At 42.6% G+C, this 24448-nt stretch overlaps 1 protein-coding gene across 2 annotated transcripts in view; it reads right to left on the bottom strand.

Annotated features, from left to right (window-relative positions):
* Positions 1-24448, bottom strand: part of FGD5 (FYVE, RhoGEF and PH domain containing 5) — a 93275-nt gene that overhangs the window by 15502 nt on the left and 53325 nt on the right. Inside the window, exons 6-14 of one of the 2 annotated variants that reach the window (XM_051788854.1) lie at positions 21329-21480; positions 19230-19386; positions 18734-18821; positions 15831-15881; positions 14292-14350; positions 11068-11139; positions 9483-9551; positions 2322-2405; positions 655-734 (exon numbers count right to left, since the gene is read on the bottom strand). In XM_051788854.1, coding sequence (XP_051644814.1) covers positions 655-734; positions 2322-2405; positions 9483-9551; positions 11068-11139; positions 14292-14350; positions 15831-15881; positions 18734-18821; positions 19230-19386; positions 21329-21480 — 812 coding nt within the window. The remainder of the gene's footprint in view (positions 1-654; positions 735-2321; positions 2406-9482; positions 9552-11067; positions 11140-14291; positions 14351-15830; positions 15882-18733; positions 18822-19229; positions 19387-21328; positions 21481-24448) is intronic. The other variant, XM_051788855.1, reaches the window with a different exon arrangement.

Here is a 24448-nt window from a genome sequence, read left to right as displayed (position 1 = left end):
GTTTTGGGCTAGAAGCAGGAAAAATACTCATCAGAAGCTGACCTATAATCTCTTTCTGGCATTAGCGTGTAATCCCAGGACAGAGATCTTGACTCCCAGTCGCAGTCAGTACTAGCAGTACACAAATTCATTAGGGAAATTTCTTTTATTAGAAAAACCATGAGCTTGCCAATAAGGTTTAATTCTGGCTTTGTCATTTAAGCACTATTAAATGCTTTTATATCTGTTGCATGGTATTACCTAATTACTATTTTCTCCAGAAGTTTTGCAGCCCCAGTGGTATGAGGTAACAAGGGAACTTGTAAGAGTGAGATATAACATACTCTTAGTGTTGCAGGGAAAGCATGTGAAAGATAATGGAAAGTACTCAGGTTTCTTTGTAACAAACGTTCTTATCTTTCCTTTCACTTTAAGATGTTATCAAGACCCAACTTCTAATCTTTACTGAGTACATTAATTGAATTAGTTGTAGTTTATGAGCCTCACATTTATGACTGTTGATTATGTAATCAAGTACTCAGCCATTGTCTGTCACAATAGCAGATCGATACTGAGTTAAAAAAGAATGAGACACCATTTCAGTCTTGGGTATTGGTTGGACTAATCTAGAGACACAGCTCTAGAATGTAACACCCTCTGCCATGGGAACAATACCTTGCTGACAGGGTTAGGCAATGTTCATCATATTCAATCTTCAGGACGTTTTGGGCTTTTTCTGTCATTGAGCGACTGACCTAGAAACAAATGCCATGAACATGAATGTGGACATGAGTTAAACTGTCTATAACCAGTACACCATACAAGTCTCAATGCATACGGATCTATGATGTCCCAGCCATCTTTGTCATATTTCAATGCAAAGAGGTAGGCAGGTAGGGGTTTTTTGTTTGCTGTATTGCTGGTGTAATGAGGAATGCTCTCTATTTCAATTGGTGCTAAAGGAAAGAAATAATTTAATCCAGCCTATAAAGACAAGGATGAAGTATCTATTGGGGTTCAGTTTTAATGTGACAAGCTTAGGAGATGTTTAGTCTGACAAGTGTCAGAGCATTTTGGAAAAAGTTATGTCTATGCTTGTAATGAACAGAAATCTCTTTCTGACATGCAGACATTCTACAGCAAAGCACTTCAGTTCAGTGAATGCCTGTCTGCAGCAAGGCTCTTTAGGAGCAAAAAAACCCAACAAACTTAAAAGCTACAGCTCATCTAAAATCTTTTCCCTGCCATCTAGTGTATTAGTTGCCTGCTCATAGCAGCAGTCACTGGGGAGAAACATAGCTTCATGGTTTCATACATTTTTATTAACAAGCATCATTATGTTAGTGACTCAATGTTTCAAATATACCTCAACAAGTACCTGCTCTGCAACTCCTTTTCACTTAACGGTAGAATGTTTTGGCAATTCCTACACCAGATGGGATCCCTGAGTTAGTTTTAAGCTATCGGGTCCCTGGGGTTATCAGGCTCCCACCTTTTCACAATACCTTAAGTTTCCCCTGTTATTCCACTGGAATTAATGATTAGTAATTCTCATCTCGTCTGTTTTCTTGATCATCAGACACCTGGTTTGTAATTTCAAATTCTCTTTCACAGAAATGCAACTTGGCATATTAGCTATAGAACAGTTATGAAGGTTCTTGGCAGGAGGTATGGCTAGGTAAGAAGCAAAGACCCCTCCAGTCCAGTATCTCCTGTTGCACAGGTACTGGTGCCAATGGATGCTTAGGGAAAGAGTGTAAGGACAGATGAATTGTGTCTGCAATGTATACATTTTTTGAAGAAGAGACTGTGTTTATATCACTGCATGAAATCGCTCCCAATACACCTTTTTCCCATAAAGTTGGCTAACTGCTTTTTGAACCCATTGATGCTTTTGATTATAACAGATAAAAGGCACATGAAAACCAGGCTTGTGTAAATTTTGAGTAGTAGGAGTTTAAAACCAGGCAGACTAAGCTCTAGTGAATATGTTGAAGGGAATGATCATGCATTGGCTGGAGATATGAGGAGAGGAATGGACAAAATCGGATAATAAATCTTTTCTGTTTCCAGTTTCATGATCAGATGGTAACTGTGATTTTGGCTTGTATTATTTATGCAGCCTGAAAAAGGCTGTCATACTAAGTCATAGACTTATAGATTATCTTTTTATGTTTGTTTTATATTATTCTTCCTTCTGTCTCCTGTAAGAGGCAAGGGAATCCCCTGATAACAGGTCCATTCCCTCTTTCCCCTTGCTGGATATGAGACATAAACCAGCAAAGCACTAACAGCTCACTATAAAACTTTAATTCCAGCCTATAATACAGATGAGGCATTACCTTCATGCCTGACACAGCTAAGGTGTTTTTCAGTCGGTATTTGCCATCCTTCTGGGGATATGTGTACAGCAGAACATCATTCATCTATATGAAAAGAAAGACAAAATCAATAATTTGCAATATGGCTTGCAGGCCTGCCCATTACTCCTGAGGGGGATACCCAGAACAAGCAGTAACTTGGTGAACTGCTGAGACTGTTACTAAAGACAGGCCCAAGCTACCCAGCTTAGATCAAGACCTGCATTTACCATTTTTGACTGTTGCTAATGGCTAAGCAAGGAGAGAATCAGCTCTTTTTTATCCAGTATGGGTGAACAGCTACTTGTTTTAAAGGCAATGACATGTTCAAGTTGGGAAGGCAGCTTCTGCATTTACTACCTGGCAATACCAACTAACTGCCCCTTGTGAGGGAACTGAAGACCCTGATGATGTCTCCCTTCAGCCTCCTCCAGGCTGAACAGACCAAGTGACCTCAGCTGCTCCTCTTATGGCTTTCCCTTAAGGCCCTTCACCATCTTTCTTGCCCTCCTTTGGATGCTCTCTAAGAGCTTAATATCTTTCTTATATTGCAGTGACCAAAACTGCTCCAATATTGGGCGAGGCCGCCCCAGGGCAGAGCAGAGCAGAGCAGGCCAATCCCCTCCCTGACCCGGCCAGGGATGCTGGGCCTGATGCCCCCAGGACAGGGTTGGCCCTCCTGGCTGCCAGGGCACTGCTGACTCATGGCCAACTGGCCACCCACCAGGACCCCCAGGGCCCTTTCCTGGCACTGCTTTCCAGCCTCTCATTCCCAGTCTGTCCATCTGGGATGGTTGCCTCATCCCAGGTGCAGAATCCGGCACTTCCCCTTGTTGAACTTCCTATGGTTGATGATTCCCAATCCTCTGATCTGTTGGGGTCTCTCTGCAGGGCCTCCCTGCCTTCAAGGGACTCAACAGCTCCTCCCAGTTTTGGATCATCTGCAAACTTGCTATTATCCCTTCCAGTCCTACATCCAAATCATTGATGAAGATGTTGAAGAGCACAGGGCCTAAGATGGAGCCCTGCAGCACTTGGGCACTAAGCCTGAGCAAGTGAACTCCTAAGAGAGATTTTCAGGATTCTGACATAATCTGTTATGGGGTTTCTTGAACAGCAAATTCCATTTATTTTATGTATTGTAAAACTTATATATTTCTTCAAAAAGCAGCTTATTCTTTTATTACTGTTGATTAAGAACAACACTGTGGTGCATACTGTTGTCATGACAGCTCTGGTTAATATTCCAAGATTTTACTAAACATTAATGAAGACTTTCCTTTATAATTGCCCATTGGAATTTTTTTCATCCTTCTGTTTTAGTATACCAAAGTATGTAGCAGTGGGCTGTGACTTAGAGATCCCACAATCCACAACTTGACACAGTGAAATTATGACAAATATTTCAAAGCTTGTGAAGCAAGGCATATGTAATCATGAAGAAACAGAGGGTTTGCACTCACTGCTGTCTCCTTTGCCACATCTACAGAAGAGACCTGAGTGGTGACCATATGATTGGTATGGACAGAACTATTGTCAGTACCAGTGGTTTCATGCATCCTCCTGCTTCACACTGCACACTGTTCCCTGAAGCAGTGAGGACTGGGCCATAATAAAAGCTGATCTTGGAGCCTCTCAGGAATCTGCAGTAGAAGAGATGGACTGCCAAAATCCTTAAGGGAGTTCCCACAAGTCTTTGGGCTTCAAACTCATTTCCTGTTTGCCAGAATACTTTTGAATAATTGAGATCCCTAGACTGCTCAGAGTTCAATATTGGAGGACATATTCTTATTCTGCATTGCTCCATACACACACACACGGTCCCCCAAATAACAGCTGACAACACAGAGAAAGAAGGATACACATGTTCTTTAATTCCCTTTTTTTCTGTTACTACTTTTTTTATAACTCCCTCTGTTGTGACAGGTACCCAGTAACATCAGAGGGAAGTGCAAGTTTTCTAACCTACAGCATTCAAATTTATTGATCCAAACAAGTTTATGCCCTGCTGAACTGCTGGCATCCATAAGTAATGTACTTTCTGTCTAAAAGCTTCACCATGTTTGGTTTTTCTGAATGTTTTAAAGGCTAGTTCATTACGAACCCTGTGTTCTTCTATTCAAGTCTGAGTTAAACATACCCCGAGTGTCAGTGGGGCAGCCTGAATATGTGCTGGAGCTGCATTTTCCAAGCTCTGACTCCAAAGCCTCCTATACTCCGGCCCTGCCAGCTAGAGCATTTAAGAGTCTCCCATTTGATAGCAGTTTCCTGCATCCCACTTGCAACACAAGCAGCCTTTGTAGAGAAATTCTTAGAAGGGTGAGATAAGAGACAGTGTCTGAGTTGCAAAGTTGCCCATACTGTGCTGCACAGAGGCCCCAACATCCTTGTAAACAGAGACTGGACTCAGGAAACAGATGCACAGCAAAACTCACCAAACATCCTGCCAGGAAACACCAGATTCAACAATACCATCAGCCTGCACAAAACAGACGGCTCATCTGACCTTACAAACACCATACAGCTGCAGAAACATAGGTCCATCAAAAGCCCTTAAATGTGTGTTCTACCCTCTCATGCCTATATGGGCTGTGCACAGACATACTCCTTATGGGTGGAGATATATTCAGAACACAAGCACGCACACCACCAAAACACATCCTGAAAGCACAGGCCAAGTAGGAGTCTGGCATGCACCCAATTTTTAAGGCATATTCTAGTTACGGCTTTAGTTTGGTGGACTCATCCCCTGGGTTGAGTACAGGTTAAATTCTCAAGGTTATTCTTCAGTGTGTACTCTTGCACTGAAATTCCCTCCAGGTCCTGGTCTTGATTTAGCTTTGGCCAGAGTAAGTTCACTACTAAGAACTTCAGAAAATGCTCTTCATCTAAAAATCTGTTTTGGATAGCTAAGGTAAATACGCTTATTTCATCAAAGCTAAACCAAATGACACCTATACATGCTAGCTTCTGGTAATCTTTTTGAGTGGCAGCTGACATCTGAAGCATCAAAACCAAAGTCAATTCTGAAAGATTCGGTTTTTTATTAATACATAAACCTGAGTTTTGCCAGTGGCTTCGGAGGATTATGATATGGTCCTTACCAGATAAAGGCTTTAAATAAATATGAGTTTTAAGAGACAGTGTTTAGGAGATTATTCTAGTCTTGGGGTTTTGAAATGGGTTTTTCATCTACAGTGTCTCCAGGTATCAGAATCAAGACAGCATGTGGGTTGTGGGTTGGGGTAGATGCACTGGTAGAGGGAAGGATATTTTCATGCAGGCCTGGCCTGTTAGAAAAAGGTGTTGGCAGTGATGGTTGGTAGGGACTTACAACCGATGCAGTAAATGTGCTATATGCCAAGATGAAAATACAGTGATATAGCTATGCAGTAGTTATCTTTATGTATCCACAGGCTAAATAGTCCTTTAAGCAGTGCAGGAGTGGTAGTGGCATAGTGGTGGTGACACCACAGAAAATCCATAGCAAAACAGCAGTGACAAGCAGATAATGCAAAACCATTCCAGTGTTAATGCAAGAATTACTATATTCCACAGTGACTTTCCTGCAAATTCACCATACCTGGAATTGCTCTGCAACTTGAGGAGCATTCATGGTGGAGGAGACTGGAGTAGAAAAAAATCACTGAACCCAAAGGTAGATATTTGCCAATAGGTTTCAAAGATCCAATTATCCTCGCCCTGCCCAGACAGGAGATACAATACAGGAAGCCTGAAGTGATGGCAACTTTCGTGTGTTAGACCAGGAAAGAAGCCAGATTTATGTGTCTCTTGGTTCTTGAAAATGACCACTATGGTTATGATGGCAGTTACTAACACACTGGAAGACAAAAGGGTAACAACATCTTGGAATGTGGTCTCAGTTTTAGCCACAGCTCCTAAATATTTTTGTAATACTAGCAAAGGCAAGTGTTCTAGAAAAGAGATCAGTAGGGATGTAATTATCATCTGTTCTGTAGTGGTCATCAGTAGATAGCAGTAGTGCTGAGAACACTGTTTCTTAAGACCATCTCCTGGAGATTCTGGCATAGCCATTTCCCCTTGGCCACAGAAAAGTCATGATTTTGACATTTACTGTTGTTACTACAGTCCATCAGTGTTCATAGAATCACAGAATCAGAGAATCAACTGGGTTGGAAAAAACCTCCAAGATCATCAAGTCCAACCCTTGATCCAACACTGCTGTGGTTACTAGACCATGGCACTGATGCCACATCCAGTCTCATCTTAAAAACATCTGGGGACAGTGACTCCACCATCTCCCTGGGCAGCCCATTCCAATGGCTGATTACTCTCTCTGTAAAAAGTTTTTTCCTAATATTCAACCTAAACCTCCCCTGGCACAGCTTAAGACCGAGCCCTCTTGTCCTACTGCTGGTTGCCTGGGAGAAGAGACTGACCTGGCTCCAACCTCCTTTCAGGTAGTTGTAGGGAGTAAGGAGGTCTCCCCTGAGCCTCCTTTTCTCCAGGCTAAACAACCCCAGCTCCCTCAGCCTCTCCTCATAGGACTTGTCCTCCAGTCCCTTCACCAGCCTCGTTGCTCTTCTCTGGACCTGCTCCAGCCCCTCCATGTCCTTCCTGAGCTGAGGGCCCAGAACTGGACACAGCACTCCAGGGGTGGCCTCACCAGCACTGAGTATAGGGGCAGAATCACTTCCCTGCTCCTGCTTGCCACACTGTTCCTGATCCAGGCCAGGATCCATTGGCCTTCTTGGCCACCTGGGCACACTCTGGCTCCTGTTCAGCTTCCTGTCAATCCACACTCCCAGCTCCCTTTCTGCCTGGCCGCTCTCCAGCCACTCTGTCTCAGCCTGTGGGGCTGCAGGGGGTTGTTGTGGCCAAAGGGCAGGACCCGGCACTTGGCCTGGTTGAACCTCATCCCGTTGGAATCAGCCCAACTCTCCAGCCTGTCCATGTCCCTCTGCAGAGCCCTCCTGCCTTCCAGCTGGTCAGCACTCCCCCCCAGCTTGGTGTCATCTGCAAATTTGCTGATGGTACACTCAATCCCCTCATCCAGATCATCAATAAAGATACTAAACAGAACTTGGCCCAACAGTGATCCCTGGGGACACCACTAGTGACTGGATTCCAACTGGATGCAGCTCTGTTCCCCACCACTCTCTGTGCCCCACCATCCAGCCAGTTCCTAACCCAGCACAGGGTGCCCCTGTCCAAGCTGTGGGCTGCAGCTTTTCCAGGAGTATGCTGTGGGAGATGGTGTCAAAGGCCTTGCTGAAGTCCAGATAGACACATCCACAGCCTTCCCCTCATCCACCAGGCAGGTCACCTGGTCAGAAAAGGAGATCAGGTTGGTCAGGCAGGACCTGCCCTTCCTAAACCTGTGCTGGCTGGGTCTGAGCCCTTGTCCATCCTGTAGGTGCTGTGTGATTGCACTTAGGATGATCCACTCCATAACCTTGCCAGGCACTGAGGTCAGGCTGATGGGCCTGAAGTTTCCCGGGTCCTCCTTGCAGCCCTTTTTGTGGATTGGTGTGACATTCGCCAACTTCCAATCATCTGGGACTTCCCCAGTGAGCCAGGGCTGTTGGTAGATGGTGGAGAGCGGCTTAGCAAGCTCTTCCACCAGCTCCCTCATCACCCTTGGGTGGATCCCATCCGGTCTCATAGACTTGTGAGGATCCAAGTGGCTCAGCAGGTCGCTGTTTCCTCTTGGATTACAGGGAGGCTATTCGGCTTCCTGTCTCTGCCTACCAGCTCCAGAAGCCAGTTGTCCTGACTCAGTTGATGTTGACTCAGTAACAGCACTGCAGCAATCTCATATTTGAAGATCTGGGTGAAATCCATGACATGAAAGTCTGAATTTTCACAGAAACCAATGAAACCATCAGAAAAGTGCAGTGCTAGCACTGTGTCCCATCTGATCTTTGATTATGATTGCAATATGTGATTGAGGAGGCAAAGAAGCTTGTGCATCCACTCATGCACAAATAGGAATTATTAATAAGAGGGAGAAATAAGAAGGATTAATGCAAAATGTATGACTTCTGTAATAAGCCATCTCTCCTCCTTACAATGATCCCATGGTGAAAAGCTGTCAGCACATAAAGAGGCCACAGCAAATAACTATTCTGGGCAGAAAAGTAATTTATTTTAAAATAAATTCTGCAAACAGTACTTTAATGTTAATAGCAGCAGTAATGCTCAGTTCTTTATGGCTTTTTTTCTGGGAAGGAGCTCTGAAGAATTTTTCAAACGTTTACAGGTAAGCAGGTAACAAACTCCTAAGACACAGGCAAGTATTATTTTCCCCTTCATACTGATTAGTGCATAATAATCCCTCTTGTTACACAATAAGCTACCTGAAAAGTTGAGAACAGAGCTCAGGAGCCTGGAGTCTCAGATACTCTCTAACTGCTCAATGGAGTGTGTAAAGCAAAACAGAAAGTATGAATGTTCATAGTATATTGCCCAAACAGTGAGGTTTCATCGTTTTGATTTGCAAATACTTGCAATTTTTGCAGTAAGGTTGTGGACTCTTGTGAAGGGTATTCCAGCCAAGTGCTGAAAGATTCATTTTTCTTAAATATCCTAGAATTTTGCAAACTTTCATTAAAAATTGTTGCTCTAATCAACAGGAAGCTGGAGGTGTGTGTTTAGAGGAACTACACTGAGGCAATGCACATAGTTATCAGGTAATTTACATAGATGTGGACAGCAGGAACTAAAACCCAGTCCTTCAGCATCAAAGATACAAATCTCTCCCAAGTGCAACCAAAGAAAGCTTTAGCAGTAGGGTATTCCCTCTTGCTTCTGAGCAAATCTCCTAAGGTCTTAGGACTTTGAAGTGTGAAGCTTAATTCCTGAAGGTATTCAGGAGCTCACATCCTCCCAGTCTCCTCGGAAACTTGCACTCCTTTGCAGAATTATGGCCTGGTCAAGGCAGTATGTGAGTGTGGCACAACTGGAGGGCTCTACAGCCCATATTCCTGTATGCAGGGCCAATGGGACATGTGAAAGGACTACAGGCCCTGTTAGCAACAGGAACTGACTCACCACATCACTGCCGATGGTTACATGACTTGAAGCCTGAAAGTTTCTGCCAGGGTTCAGGGCTGCATAAGTGTATGGGAAGATATGAGACAGTAAAAATATAAATCTTACCAAGAACAAATGCCGAGGGTGCCTGTTTTTGCCAGAAACTTTCATCAGCGTTCCCTCTTTAACAAAGATCTGAAGGAGAAAACAACAGATTGTAATCCTGAGACTCCTTATTCTAAATCTTACTGACAAAAGAGAATATTCCTCCTGGGGAAAGAGCTACTCCAACTGCATTCATCAGCACAGGAGGAGATAGATAACCTCCACACCTGTTTCTAGCGTTACTCCTTATGATCTGGTTTAATCTTTGCCTGGATTAGCCCTGCTGCCCTCTATGACTTGCATTTGTGTCAGTACAAAATGGATTGGAAGCCCACTTGTCCTCAGCCCACTGTTTCTGCACTGTGGACTGTGCTCCGAGGTGAGTGTGACAGATTGCAAAGCTAACACGTAAAGGGCTTTAGAAAAGAATTCTTGTCTTTAAAATCCTCTAAAATAGACAGATCAAAGAGAAAAGTTGAAATCTTCAGGTTCAGCATTCTACATCCACCTAACTATACCTGCATACATAATCTGTACATGTTTGCAAGCACAATACTTTGTCAGTCCATCTTGTTACTGTATATGTAGGTAGGACTGCATATGTAGGCAGCTAAACCGGCACACTAGAATTTGATTGCCGTAACATTTGAAAAGGTCTGGCATAACTGAATTACATCAGTGGATCAACAATCATCTATTCTTTTCAGATGAAGAACAGAATCTGGTGTAGTTTTCCACTCAAGGAGAGTTTATAATCAGAGGTCAGTCCCACAAATTCTGTATGCTGAGCTTTGCAGAATTTATCAAAGCATTACCTGGTAAAGGCAAGTGAGGATACCTTCTTAGAGAGAAAAACAGAGGTTGACTGTAGTATTTGTAGTATTTGGCTGATGAGGATTCTTATGCTATGAGTATGCATGACTAGAAAATTGCTTCATGAGTTTTGCTAAATATATTGCTGGACTTAAGGGAAATTCAGAGTTGCAGAATTCAAGAAAGAAATCTTTTGAAGTGTAGAGGCAGGTTGGAACTGAGGAAACTGGACAGGTTTGAAAGCCAGAAGAAGAAATTTGCATTTGATGTGGCTGGCAAGACAGAGCTGTACATTCTCTCACATTTCAGTTGATGTGTTGCTTAAAAATAATGACTTGCATTAAAAGCACCACAGGGGAATGGTGAAAGTAAAAATATGAAAACAAATCATTTCCCCTGATTTTAAATCTTACCCAGCCATATAAAACTCTGAGCCTTTTCAAGCTGTAAGCAATTCCTGCTAGTGTTGCAGCCTTTTGACAGGAGTATATGAGGAGGAAAAGAGCAATTCCATCAAAATACACTACACTTGGGGTGACTGAGAACAGCTGGAGTGAAAAATCAAATGGCTGCTCTGTGTAGATGCAGAGACAATGCATGTCTTTCCCAGCCTGAGGCTCTCTGTGCACTGCCAGAGTGATGGCTTTTTACACAAACCAGTGCTCCAACTCTTATCACAGTAGCTCAGTAAACAACACCTGTAGAGGCCTGAAATCTAGCCATCCACACAACTGGAGATATAGCTGGCCAGAAACAATGCCCTTATCAGCATAGGTCTGCCTGCAGTACTCACCCTTCCTGGCTGGAGGAGGCCACTCTGCCCTCTCACACTGTGCTCGATGTGTACCAGCTTCTGCAGGTTTTCCTGGGGGAGAGAAATAGCGTTTAGAAGCCCACATGGAGAGTGGGTTTAGACAAGCAGGCAAACCTTCCCTCACCGCTCCTCACCATTTTATTTCTTTAAAACTGATATTACAGAATTAGGTTTCAGAGAGAACTGAGACCAAGTATTTTATGCCCAGAAAGTCTTCTTCCGGTTTTCAAATTTTATTAAACCTCATCACAGAATCATAGAATCACCAGCATTCAATCTGCTGTGGCCTCCTATAGTTCTGTTACCTCTGATCTCTCAGTTCACCTTCCAAAGGGCCTGCTAACTTCATACAGTATTTATACATTGGCTTCTTTGCTGAGTTTTTGGCTCTGGGAACTAATAAACTAGAAGCAGAGGCAAAGTGCAGTATCTGCCCCAAAGGCTTGTGCGTTAGGGCCATGACACAGATAATCCAAAGGAGTCTTTGATACTATAAGACTGTTGCTATGATTATCTGGAGGTTTATATTCTGTGATAATGAATTAATACCTTTGCAATAGGGGATTTAGAAGGTAAACTAGTAAGCAGGCAATGAAGCTGCATCTCTGTTTTGATGCTTTGCAAAAATCATAAAGTATGATCAAACTCTGATATTATTAACTGTTTACCTGGCCTTAAAGCACAGTCATTCAGTGCGCACTGGCACGAGGCACGAACTTATCTATGAGGACGGTAAATAAGATTAATCTAGATAAGCCTGCGTTCTCATTAAAAAACAAAAAATGCTATCAGGTGAATATATAAGACAAAAGAAGAAGGCATATCTGTACTTTTACAATATTGCTAGTCTTTTCAAATCTCCTTCCATTTTGCAGGTGAGGCTGTTAAAACAGGCTTGTGCATAGCATTCAGCTGTGGTTTTTATCTGATCAGAACAGTAGAATGGGCTGCCCAGCAGCAATGAGTCATTGCTGGAATATGCCTAAAAGGTAGGAGTCTCCTGTCTAAGTTAGCCGTTGTATCCGAAATCCTCACTTATGCACCCAGATAAACTGCAGATTAAGGATCATATTTGACACAGCATCATGACCTGACAAGCCTTTGAGTACAGATTTCTGCTACACAGGTAATGGTCTGTTTTCCTTTGCTCCATTGACTGGCATTAATATACCACTGGGATTAGTGAGAGTTGATTAGATCATACAGTGTATCTGCCTTATACAAATCAGTGCTGTCTACAGAATCAGCTAATTAATAAAGCTATCACAGATACCAGAAGGAGCATATCCATATCAACATGATGGTATGTCAAGGCTAATTTGCCTGGATTTCAGCTAACACAATTAATGTACCTATCTCACCTTGCTTTTAAGATAAGCCTGAAATGCCTCCATATGTTACTGCCCTGGTGAAATATTACACTTGTTTAGCATGACAGTAAGTTTAGTTCTTAATCAGTAACTGCATATCAAATATATGCAAACACCTACAAGGCTTGACCAGCACAGGGCTGCATTGTTCTCATCCAATATAACTCACAGTTGACACATTTTCAAGAATTTCGGGTGTCAAGTATCTCTTTTGAAATGCAGGAAGCAACAAATGGAATTTTTCAGGTCACTTTTAAAATACTACAGGCCAACAAAATGGAAACAACATATAAATTAATAGCACCGGAAATATCAGGGATCATGGGACAGCTGACATGTGCAAAAGATATTTGCAAAAGACTTTCCCATCACTAAAGGGTATTTTAGCCCTGGCAAAAGTTGTCAAATTGACAGCTTCCACAATGCAAACCTGATCTTCATCCACAGAAAAGGCAGTGCCCTCCTATGAGCACACTCGTGCCCACACTAGTACTACTCATTTGGGTTTCTACATGAGTGAGAGGAGAAGTTGCTGCAGCTCAGCTTTTCTCAGGACTGCTGGCAGAGATGCCTGTTGAAATGCTGATGATTGCAAAATGGACACGTGTTCACCAGGAAATGGACAGAGAAGTATCAAACTCTTTTCCTAAAGAAAGTCAAACAGCCATCACATGTGAAGGACAGTGGTTTATCTGGGAATGTGGGCAGCTGGGGGGGGTATAGTTTCCCTACAGTTCGCCTAAATTCCCTGTCTATATATTTTTCTTCATCGTCCTTAAAACTATCATCATTCTCCTTTCAAAGATGCTTCACAAGCTACAATTAAAAAATAAAAGCAGAGCTCCACCCAGCTAATACTGCAGATGTGGGTGGCTGACATCCTTCTCTGGCCATTTTAGCAGTGAACTTGCAGCTTCCATAATTTTATCATTATGTCTATGCAGGAAGACCACCTCCCCAAGGAATTCACCAGCTGTTAACAGCAACAATGATTTATATCTCCTAGCATCGCAGGGCCTCTAACAGATCAGTAGATGTTCAGTGAGCAATACAAACTCTGCTTAGTTCATCTCCTGGAGTTACAGATAGACATAATGCTCTCGGTGATGGTGGGCCTTACACCTCTGTTTGCACATCTGTAAATTGCAAGTAATATTTTCCTACCTGATGAAAATGCTGTGGAGATAGCTATTGTCATAATGTGCCTGAAAATCCTGGGTTAATAGTTCCCAGAGAAAAACTGCTACAGTGTTATCATCATAAAACAAAAAAAGCTAATAATGAGTCATTTATATTCATTTGTATTCATTAATATTCTGTGTTCATATTCAATGTTCCTGTCAGATTTTCAGAGTGTAGTTTGATGAGCTGGTATATGGCAGCAGCAATCTTCCTCCTTCCCAGTACATACCAAGTCTAAATTATTGCTTAGAACTTTAACCAAATGCACAAGTTATTAACACTCTAAATTGACTGACATTGTTCAGTTTCTTCTGTAATTAGAGTAATTATTTGCCTTTTTTTTTTTAAATCTGAGAGAAAGAAAAGACGTGCTGGCTGTCTAGAAATAGAACCCTGAAAATTCCCACCTGTTCCTTTATTGCTTTGCATAGCATTTCAGTAACCCCCAAGAGAGAAACAAAATTGTGCTGCTGGCTATGGTGTCTTACACCATAGGGCATAGACCTACTTCATATCTGCAATACTGTAACCCAGATCTGTATAAGCCTTTGAGTTTCACCATGGAGGAGGATTCAGAATTTAGCGGAGATACATATTCACTACAGCAGATGTCCAACAGTATTGATCAGGAGAGCTCATGGTAGGACTCACCGCTTGGAGCATGCTGTCATTGGCTCGGTCCGTGATTTCAGAAACAATGAATAAGGCAGCTGAGGAATTAAGCAAAACGAACACCACATATCACATAAAAGAGTAAGAGAACAGCCGAAATCCCTTCTGTTTGCAAGGGCATCCTTAAAAAACAAAAAGCTCAAGCTCCTTTGATTTCTTTGGCACCTTCATAATGCAACTGGGCAGAAAATTTGACATGGCACACAGTGCTGTCCTCCCTTCCTCCCTTCATCATTCCCTTCTCTCAAACTGCATCATACTTGTGATGACCCAGAGAGCTTATGAGGTCCCTTTTAAGCACCTAGTGTGGCACAAAATCTTGCAATGTTTTCTAGTTGCAGATTTTTGGCAACTGGAGCTTGTGGTAGGGAGAGATGTACAGTTTAAGGTGTACCTTTTACTGCTGAGGGAGAGGACATGGCATCCCTTTCAGAATGAAATGTGTATGAAGTGGTGACATGAATTAAATCCTGGATTCTCCACTGACAAACAACCTGGAATAGAGTATGTTTGCTGGCCCTGAGAGCAGTGGCATAACATGGCTTGGGTCTTTATTTCACATCCCTTCCGTTGTGAAACAGGGCTTCCTATCAAACCTGGGAGCATGCTAATGATTGCTGGCCAGAAATGGGACAAGCATGTGCTAACCACAAACAAGATAGGCAATTGTGGCCAGAGGGCTTGAGGGTCCACCTTGGTGTTCTTTAAATTACTAGTATAGCTGTAGTTCTACTGTCACTGACTAGAGTCCGAAATCTTGCATGTCTCTACTCTTGGTCAGAACAGACTTGACTGAATTTCAGACAGCCACAGACATTATTCCTATGACTTGGTTTGGATTTACACTCAGTGTAAGAGAAGTGAACTAGTTTCATTAATACAATGTTATTGCTGCTTACTCCAGCCTGGAACCTACTCCCACAGAGGCCACAGCTAAACCTTGCTTTGACTTCAGTGGGAGTAAGAGGCTTCTGTTTTATCTGTCTCGTGTTGGAAAGGATGATGTTAACAGCTGAACATCTGGATTTATTCTTGATTATGCAGAACTGATTTTTATGTAATGTCTTTCAAGTTTATGTAGGCTTAAGGAATCCAGAATAGAGATACACGATTCAAATCTCCCGGGTTTCTCCGAAGTTCACAGAGCGTAGCAGGCACACCATAGATAACAGTACAAAAACAAGCAGGTGGAGCCATCCCAGTTCACTTTACAATGACCAGGCCAGATGTGGACAAAGCAAAAGAGGACTAGGATTTCCTCAATGACTGGGCCAGAACTACAGTGTCTGCACCATGCCTGTATAGATGATATTTTCTTCTTCCATAAGTCCATAGGAAGCCTACGTTTCAATGAGAAAAGGGTTCTTGTCCTAAATAACTTGTCTAAATTAGTAATCAGTTCTTACAGATCTTACATTTAACCTACTAACACAAAATGTTCAAAATAGTCATATACTACCAGTGTAGGTCTTGTGCCTCTTTACAAGCAGCATTTTTGTTCTACCCATTTCATTTTACCTTGTGTGGCTTCATACTCTGTAGAATCAGGACAAAGATTATTCAAGTAATCTGTAGAAAATAATCCAACAAACACAGACATCCAGTAATCAGAATACAGATTGACATAATTTGTAGTGCTGTTAGCTAAAACATAAAATCCTAATCACAGAATCCTAGAATGGTTTGGGTTGGAAGGGACCTTAAGGATCACCTTGTTCCAACCCTCCTGCCATGGGCAGGCACACCTTCCACTAGCCCACGTTGCTCCAAGCCCTGTTCAACCTGGCCTTGGACACTTCCAGGGAAGTCCCACATTACTTTGTTGCCAAATAATTATATATAGCATATTGCCAAAGAAAAACTCATCTTTGACTGCATTCTACTTTGAGAATCAATGCAAGACCACTGATACAGATTTGAACTCCTCATATAATTTGGCAGGTATAAATGAATAAACAGTGACAACAATATTTCTCAGTCTGGAGAATTGCTGAGTAGCACCACTTTACAAATATTTGTTTTTCTAATGAATTCTGTTTTCCTATCTGAATTAATGCTATATTTATAGTTATAATAAATAAATCATATGCTTTTTATGGGCTTTTTTATGAGGAGACTCTGGTTCTAGGGTTCAAATGATTACTACCTAACTCAGTCATATTCTGAAAATAGGTTCTGTAAAACAGATACAATAAGGCTTAGAGTTACAGCAGTTATATTTGCATTATATACAAACCTTTAACCTGTCTGGACTACTTTTCTTGGATCATATGCCTGTTCTGTGTCTGCATCTTTATGTTTTAAAGAATGTAGCATGTGAGTGCCACAGCTCTAAAAGCCTAATCTAGAAATACCTCATTCTTATCTTGCTGATGAATCCAGACTCCTGAATTCTGCATCCAAGAAGTAGACCTCTGTGCTGATAATGGTGCTGTGCATGGATGTCTGTTTCCTTGAATGCCCTATCCATACACGTTTCTCTTTCTAGTGCTGTGCCCTCCCTGGCATCCTGAACTTTACCTGGCTTTTACCTGCATTCTGGAGAGCATCTGCCTGTACTCAGGCAGGCAGGAAAGGGGTTGTGCAGTGTCATCAGGCAATATTTAGTGTTCCTTTTCACTGCTACAAGCCCTGTTCTTAGCTATGGATTGAGTGGGCAAGTCCTTTTGGCTGTGGTGCATTAATTGGCAAGCAATATCCTAATAAATACCAGCCTTATCTGGTAGAAACAGCCAGTTATGAACACACAAATACACCTGAGAATCTGAAAGATTGCACTGTTCCAGACTCCCTCTGTCCTAACAGGCAAAGAGTGGCTTGGTTTCTTGAGGTGAAGAACTGAAGCAGTAAAACTATTTTCTGTAATATCTTAATCCAGCAGACCTTATCTCACTACACACAAAAGTTTTCATTTTCCCAGTTTCTGTCAGTACCTAGGACAAGGAGGACCTGAAGTTGCTTCAAGCACAGATGAAATCTAATCACTGGAGCTTCACTGAAGCCCTTCCAGCTTTCTTCCAAAATACCATGCTGCATGTTTGCAATTTATTCTTCTGGACCACAGAAATGGGAAGAGAAAACAGAGGATAGTGGGGGTATTTCTGATGGGGATATGCCAATTCCTTTTACTTTGATGCAGTATTTGTGTGCATGCACTACTGTAAGAATTATGTGAGACTGCTAAGTACTGCAAGCCACAAGTCTGGGAAGTTGCCCTTAATGTAGATACATCCAGAGAGGGAAGCAAGTCAGATAGGAATAAAGTCCTACTATTGGCATCTGGTGTTCGTTTGTATTGCTCGTACTAAAAAAGCAAACCCAGCTGAGAATAATGAGTTGCATCCTTGATCAAAGTGTCTGGAGCACGAAGAAACTGATGTTAATCTATGCTGTCAATAAAGTTTTCATATGGTCACTTTGTTCTGCTGCATTTATAGGACCCCCTTCTAGTATTCCATGCCCTTCATTGGCTGTATGGGCAGGGTTTATGGCTTCCTTTTTACTGTCCCATGCATAACTCATCTTGTATCTCTCTTTACCCCCTTAAATACATACTCCCAAAGCACTTCTCCATCTTTATGTCTTTGGATCCTTGCTCTTTTGTGTTCTGACTAAATTACTTGACAACACTGGGACTCATTGTTACATTTCATAATTTCCTTCCCCAGCCAGTTCTAAACTTCCCAATTCCCTCTAGGGCCACATCCTGCTTCAGAAAGCCTGCTCCCCTCACAGGCTCAGGCTTGCTAGATTTGCTGTGGCTTGCAGAGAAGGAACACAACCCCCCCTGGAGAGACTCCAGGTGGGAGTTATACATATGGTCCTGAATGTAAAGGGAGGCTATTACTGTAAATGTAAAATCTGTTAATGTGAATTTGTATCTCTGCCTCCTACAATGCAGCAAAACTGGACTGGGTTTTTGACTTATCGCTAGCCTTAGGTGTGCTGTTCACAGGACTTAGGGTACAGTACTGAGTACCACTGCTTTGTTGATGAAGGAGGTGGTACTTGCCACTGTCATGCAGGATGCAGTGTAGAGTATCCTTGCTGAGGCCAACTGTCTTCTACTGTCTCTGATAATTGCTCTTGACACAATAAAAAATCAAGCCTGTTTGCTGGCAGTGAGGCTGAACTCTGCCTCTTCTGATTCACAGAAAGAAAAAGCCAAGATGGAATGGCTAAAAGCATCTGACTACACTTTTTTGTGACCTTTCAACATGGCTGTCTTGAAGAAGTGCCTACCTCTTCCCAGGCTCCCTGACATTTCCTGTATCCTGTACTAAGCATACTGAAGTTCCCAGGAAATCCCACACTGCTTTAGCTCTATTTTAGCTGTCTTGGCATCAATGTGAGGCACAGTGGAGGCACAGAACATCTTGGCTGTGTTTCCATTGGGTACTTTTGAGAGTGATTTTACTGACCTGTGAGCAGCACACGATACTGGAAGACACGCTGCACCACTTTCAAAAGCTGGTGTTTCACACTCTGAGGGCTGTCACCAGAGCTCTGCTGTCCTCAGTGGAGGGGAAAGAAAACACAAAGAGCAGGGGAATGTGAGCTCAACACCAAACTATCGCCATAGGTATAGTTATTAACTCTAACACATCCTCAAAGAGCTTGATAAGTTAATAAGTGACTGAGAAACCACTTCACTATGTTTCAACAAAATATACTCACAGATCTGTAAATTCACCAACATACATTCTGTGTGCAAACACAGGGGTATATGGGCAACAGATACAGAAACAGAAACACATCATGCACAAGTGAACTTCTCACTTCAGTTCTAGCACCAGGATCTGTGAAGATTCTACCCTATGTGTGAATACTGGTGGAGTTGCAGAAAAAAGTATCTTTTGAGTATTCCCCATGGCAAAGCCATGCATTAGTGCAAGTAAAAAAACATGGGAGCCTTACCTCAAACTCCTGCATCATGGTAGCCAGTTGGGAATATTTAAGGCACATTTCATCTAGCAAAGACAAATTCCTGTCAAACTGCACAATGTATGCTGTGTGGTGATTCAGCCTTGATTTTCTGGAGAGAAAAACATCAGCAACTTTCTGGTGTTCCTCCCTACGTCCACAGAAAGAAAAGAAGAAGCAAATAAGTAACTAACTAACTAACTAACTAAATAAAAAGAAGCAGAGTGATACTTCCTTCTCATTGTATTAGATGCCCAGTGGCTCAGCACACTATGCAGCTACTAGGTTAAATGGCAGGAAAGAGGGAGTGCTTCTGTGACAGACTGGACAACACCACGGGCTGCTATAGAACGGGCACCGTAAGGAGGTGGTCCTTTGGCTGTGCCTCTGCCACAGCAGCACCATGTGTCCATAGCGGCCCCTTCCAGGATACAGCTCCTGCTTCTGTAAACAGACCCTTCAGCTGCTGCAGTGCTTTGAGCAATGTTTGTGGGGGAGAATATGACATCTTCTGTTGTAATACCAGATCTTCAGGTCTCCTTCACTGCCCGCTTCTCAGCACTGCCTCACCACCATCTGTCTCAGATGCACGGTATTGAAATTTTTACTGAGCATGTACAAGGAGAGAACAGAACAAAATCTGAGATCACAAAAGAGAAATCATACTTAATAGAGCAACATGAGTTCCTGGGAATGTCCAGAACAACACGGGTGTCTGGGGCAGCGAAGGCATAGGGAAGGACTTACTGGAAGCTTCAAGCACGGTGGAGACCTGGGACCCTGTATGAGTGCAGATCTGTCACATATGTCATTCTGTTGCATTGGCACCATTTGCAATATAGTCCTGTTTTACGGAGTAAAACAGAATGCCACAGAATAGTTCTGGACAGAATCTTAGAGCAGTTCCAGTTGTGTCCCTTTTGTCTTAGGGAACATGTAGCATGCTGTTAGAATAGGGCTGTGGCTTCTTTAGAACACGAGTCGTTTTATATCCCAGCTGGAAACACCACTTCTGTTTGTGTTACAAGTGTGTAAATCATAAATCATTGATGACATGGTCTTTCTGCCAATAGCCCCTGGGTGGACACAAACCAATACACAACTCCCTTTAGCCTTTTCTTTCCTTGTTGTGTGCTTTGACTTGGAAGTACAGAGCTGATGAGGAGAGCTGTGCCCTGCATTTAAGGTTGTTACTGAAAAATTCTCCTCATCTAACTGACTTCCTTAACTGCTCAGTGGCAGTGCTGAGGTAGGATCAGCCATTGTCCATGACCACTGTCTCCTGGAGTCCAGCAAGGTGGAGGTGTGGGGCTGCAGGGTCCATCGGAAGCTGGGAAAGCCAGAGTCATTCAGTCTAGGCCAGGGGCCGTGCTGGCTGCTGTAGGTTCAGTCAGCTTGGGTCTGCTGAGGTAATTTCTCTTAGATGTTTTTATTTCGGCAGTTTGGTAGAATAGAGCCTGGAAGCTGGCTTAAGTCAGAGGTCTCTTTAACTGAATGAATTTTGGAGCTTTGTCTGTCTTAGGCATGATCTTATTCTTTCATGGAAAGACTTCGCCCTGTAAGGATGTTTGGCTTAGGTGGAGTCCCTCAGCAGGCTGCCAGCGTCTGTTTGGCTTGGAAGCCCAGCCTTGGTGCTGGGAGCGAGGGGCTGTCCCTCATCTGAGAGCTGCACAGCTGCTATGTAGATTTCTGTAAGCAGATGATCTTTAGGATCTGATCTCTGCTGTTCCTGCTTCCCAGAGCATGAGTCTACGACCTTCAGGCCAGGAGTGTGAAGCCACTTGTGATAACTATGAACTGGCAGAGGGGAATGCATACGAAGCAGGCTATCCTCACACTGACTGATGGAGCCATTTCAGGGTCATGGGCTATAACTGCACAAATATTTCAGTATTTGATTTTTTAGCCTGACAGCCTCTACATTTACTTCCTTCCTGTCTGTATAAAAAATCTGCTGAAGTAGTTCAGGTTCTACTCCTTTCATCTCTACTGGAATCCCAGCCTCCCTGGTGGGGTCAAGGGAACAGCAATGAGTTCACCCATCTGCTGTGGAAGGTATGTTAAGGCCATTGAACCATGCCATCTGTACGTACCATTTAAGGACTCTCTCTTCCAGTTCTCCCAGGATGTCTTGGTGTAATTCATAAATTTCAGGGAGTTCATTTAAGCCCTGCTTGAGTTTAACAACTTCTTGTTCATTTTCATCATTTTCTCCAAGCACTTTCAAGATGCCTTCATAGAAATCCTGTGAAAAATGATATGGAAATTGGGCATACAGACTTAAAATACTTTTTCTGAAATGATTATTACAATGTCTTGATTCTTAAACTATGCTTCCTAGGAATTAAAAGATATGCCATAAACTGCGATAGAGTGTGTTAAGTATGGAAAGGAGATCATAGCACATGTTTTCTTCTATCCATTAGTTCATACACATTTTCAGCTGAATTCCCCAATGCTGTCAACCTAATATTGAACATTTCACTTGATCAAGCCATCAGACCCTTATGCATACAATGAGTTTGGTATCTGTTTATTTACTTTGCCTTTTACCACTTCTTTTCTTGGTGTAGTTGGTTTCATTTTTATAGTGTTTCTTAATCCCAAACATACTTTTTAAAAATGAAGGATGAGATTGTCCTATTGGTTCATTGCATCCAACAGCTTGACATGAAAAACATGAATGTCTACATGCCTTGTGCTAGAATTTGCAACACTTCTGAACTTAAAAAGAGGAAGAAGCTATAAATTTAAGCTGTGGAACAAATAATTTTCCCTATGAAACTTAATTGGGTCCTTTATTCCTTGTATTAAAAATGGTTTTAATCTTGAAGTGGTTTATAAATTACATGGGCACATATGTAGCCAGCTCTGGTACATAATAGGGCACCTATTTAAGAGTACATAGCAAAAGGTTTCCCCAGCTTTGAGCTGGAAGTGAGAAATAAGGCTTCCATCTGAAACTCCAGTGATAAGATCCCAGGCATTAGAAAATCACCCCAGCAGCAGCCAGCAAATATTTTGAAGGTAAACCATTGCTTAAAGTCTCCTGCATTCAGAGCTCTCAATGCTGAAATGTTTTCAGGTCAAAGCCTGATTCCTACAGAATCCTTCTTCTCTGACTCAGACTTGTAAAGGGGCCTTTGCCATCACCTGGATACAACTGAGAGACTTTGGCCAATGTGCTGCCATGGCCCTTTCCAGGTTCTTACCAGCCACTGCTGTTACCCCTGCCTGCTGGTGCCACACGTGTCCCCTCTTCACAGGCAATGGCTAGAGAAGCTCAGGTACTTCAAGCTGCCTGGGCTTTGGGGAGGTCTGAATCAAACTGTGGCAGTGGGTGCAAGGTGAGGCACAACACAGGGCAGGCAGGCTGATGCTGTGCACAGGTATAGCTTTGCTGCTGAGCAGCGTGGGGCAGGTTCCTAACCCAGGGGCTCTGCCTGCCTTTGCAGGAGCCAAGGTGCTGTCACCACATGCTGTATCTCCATAGCAGTAGCTGGTGGTCAAAAGCAGCAGCTTTCATTCAGTGAAACTAACAGAGTGTGATTTCAGCACCCACTTCTTCAGTATTGCTACAAAGTACAAGTGATAGGAGAGCATTAGTGCAGTATTCAGTGTTTGCCTGAGGACAGTCCTCAGGCAAACCTGTTTAGAGGTTTAATTATCCTCTGTATTCCCTGTAAGGAGATGACCCTGTGTGTTTCCTCTATCAGGGTCAGGTTGGGCTCTTACTGTTGAATTTCCCATTTTTTCTAGTCAGCTCTACATGGTCAAAGTATCTAAATCTCAGTTTTTCTATGAAAATAAGTGAACAATTAAAAATCTAAGTGCACCCCAGTTTGTGCTGAGAGCAGAAACTAGGCATTCATATACAGTTGCTTAGAAACTAAACCTGTGAGTTCCTTTTCCAGTCTTTTTTCTGCATCCCAATAAGTCATGAAGTGCATGGAGCTTTTATTGCACAAGATGAGGAAAAAGGGATAAAACTGAAAACCAGAGTAAATACTGAAAACAGCTCAACAGAAAGGCCACATTAACTGTGAGGTTTGAAAGCTCCTGATGACTTCTTTCGGTGTAGCAGCTGCAGACTAGGAGATTGCAAAGCTTCCTTCCCTATAAAAATACTAGCTGTCCTTATCTGACCTTCCTTTCCTTTTTTCCCCTGTATGTGAAGGTAAGGCATTGCAGCATTCTCTCTTATTGCCAGCCAGCCTACAAATGCTGGCCTTTTCCAGTAAGTACCTCAAACAGGGTATTGTTTTTAAATTCAGCATTAAAAATACTTGAACTGAGGCTTTGTAGCTGAATATACTTAGATTCACTGACTTTGAAGCCAGGAAGGACTGGATCTTATCACATTGATATGATATGATCTTGTGCGGTCTAGTCAGTAGTCCAGAACACAAGATGAGAATATGGCATTACTAGGAAAACAACCAACTTTGAATTAAGACAGAGCCTTCCGCGTGTTATGGATAGGGTAACATTGCATCCTAAGTTAAAAAAGCAAGTCCCAATAGGGACTCCTGGTGATCTCATGAAGGCTCAGGTAGTTCAAAACCACATACAAAGCCCAGGCATCTAGTCACAGCAGAGCTGGTGTTAAAGCCATGGTTGCAACCTGTCCAACTAAGGCCATCACACCAGGAGTTGTTTTTTCCACCCGGTTTGCGCTGAGCTGTGCTCCAACCTGATGCAGATCTACTATGAAGGAAAGCTCTGGTGTCTGACCAGTCTGGCCAGATCCATGCTGCAAATGTGTTTTTTCACATGTGTCTCCACGAATAGTGTTATTATTAAAACTAATGGTTTTTAAAAAATATATTAAAAAACTCTCTGTCTACCCACAGATGCAAGTTCATCAGATAAAAAAAATACTGCTGCTTTAACAATCACTGAGAAGGTTATTCTGCTGGATGAGTTAATAGAAATGGCAGCTAGATTTTTCCATTCAGAGACAATTTCCTGGCCTCCTACTCCACTATGTGATGTGGCCAAATGTACTGTGAAAGGAAGGAGGGGCTTGATAAAAGGAAATATCTAAGGTTGCACAGCTCATTGAAAGATGCCAAGCTGTTTCTGTCCAGCCCTGAACCAGGGTGGGATGGGTTGAGTATCTTCCTCTGTCAGGATCTAGTGATCAAGGAGCTTATTGCCAAAAAGGCAAATTCTGTTCCCTGAAGTTCAAAATTCCTCTCTCACCAGTAGGA

Source organism: Manacus candei, unplaced genomic scaffold (genome assembly GCF_025592945.1).
Source record: "Manacus candei isolate 608988 ecotype Guabito, Panama unplaced genomic scaffold, ASM2559294v1 h1tg000025l, whole genome shotgun sequence".
NCBI lineage: Eukaryota > Metazoa > Chordata > Aves > Passeriformes > Pipridae > Manacus > Manacus candei.
This window is presented reverse-complemented; position numbering and strand designations above follow the sequence as displayed.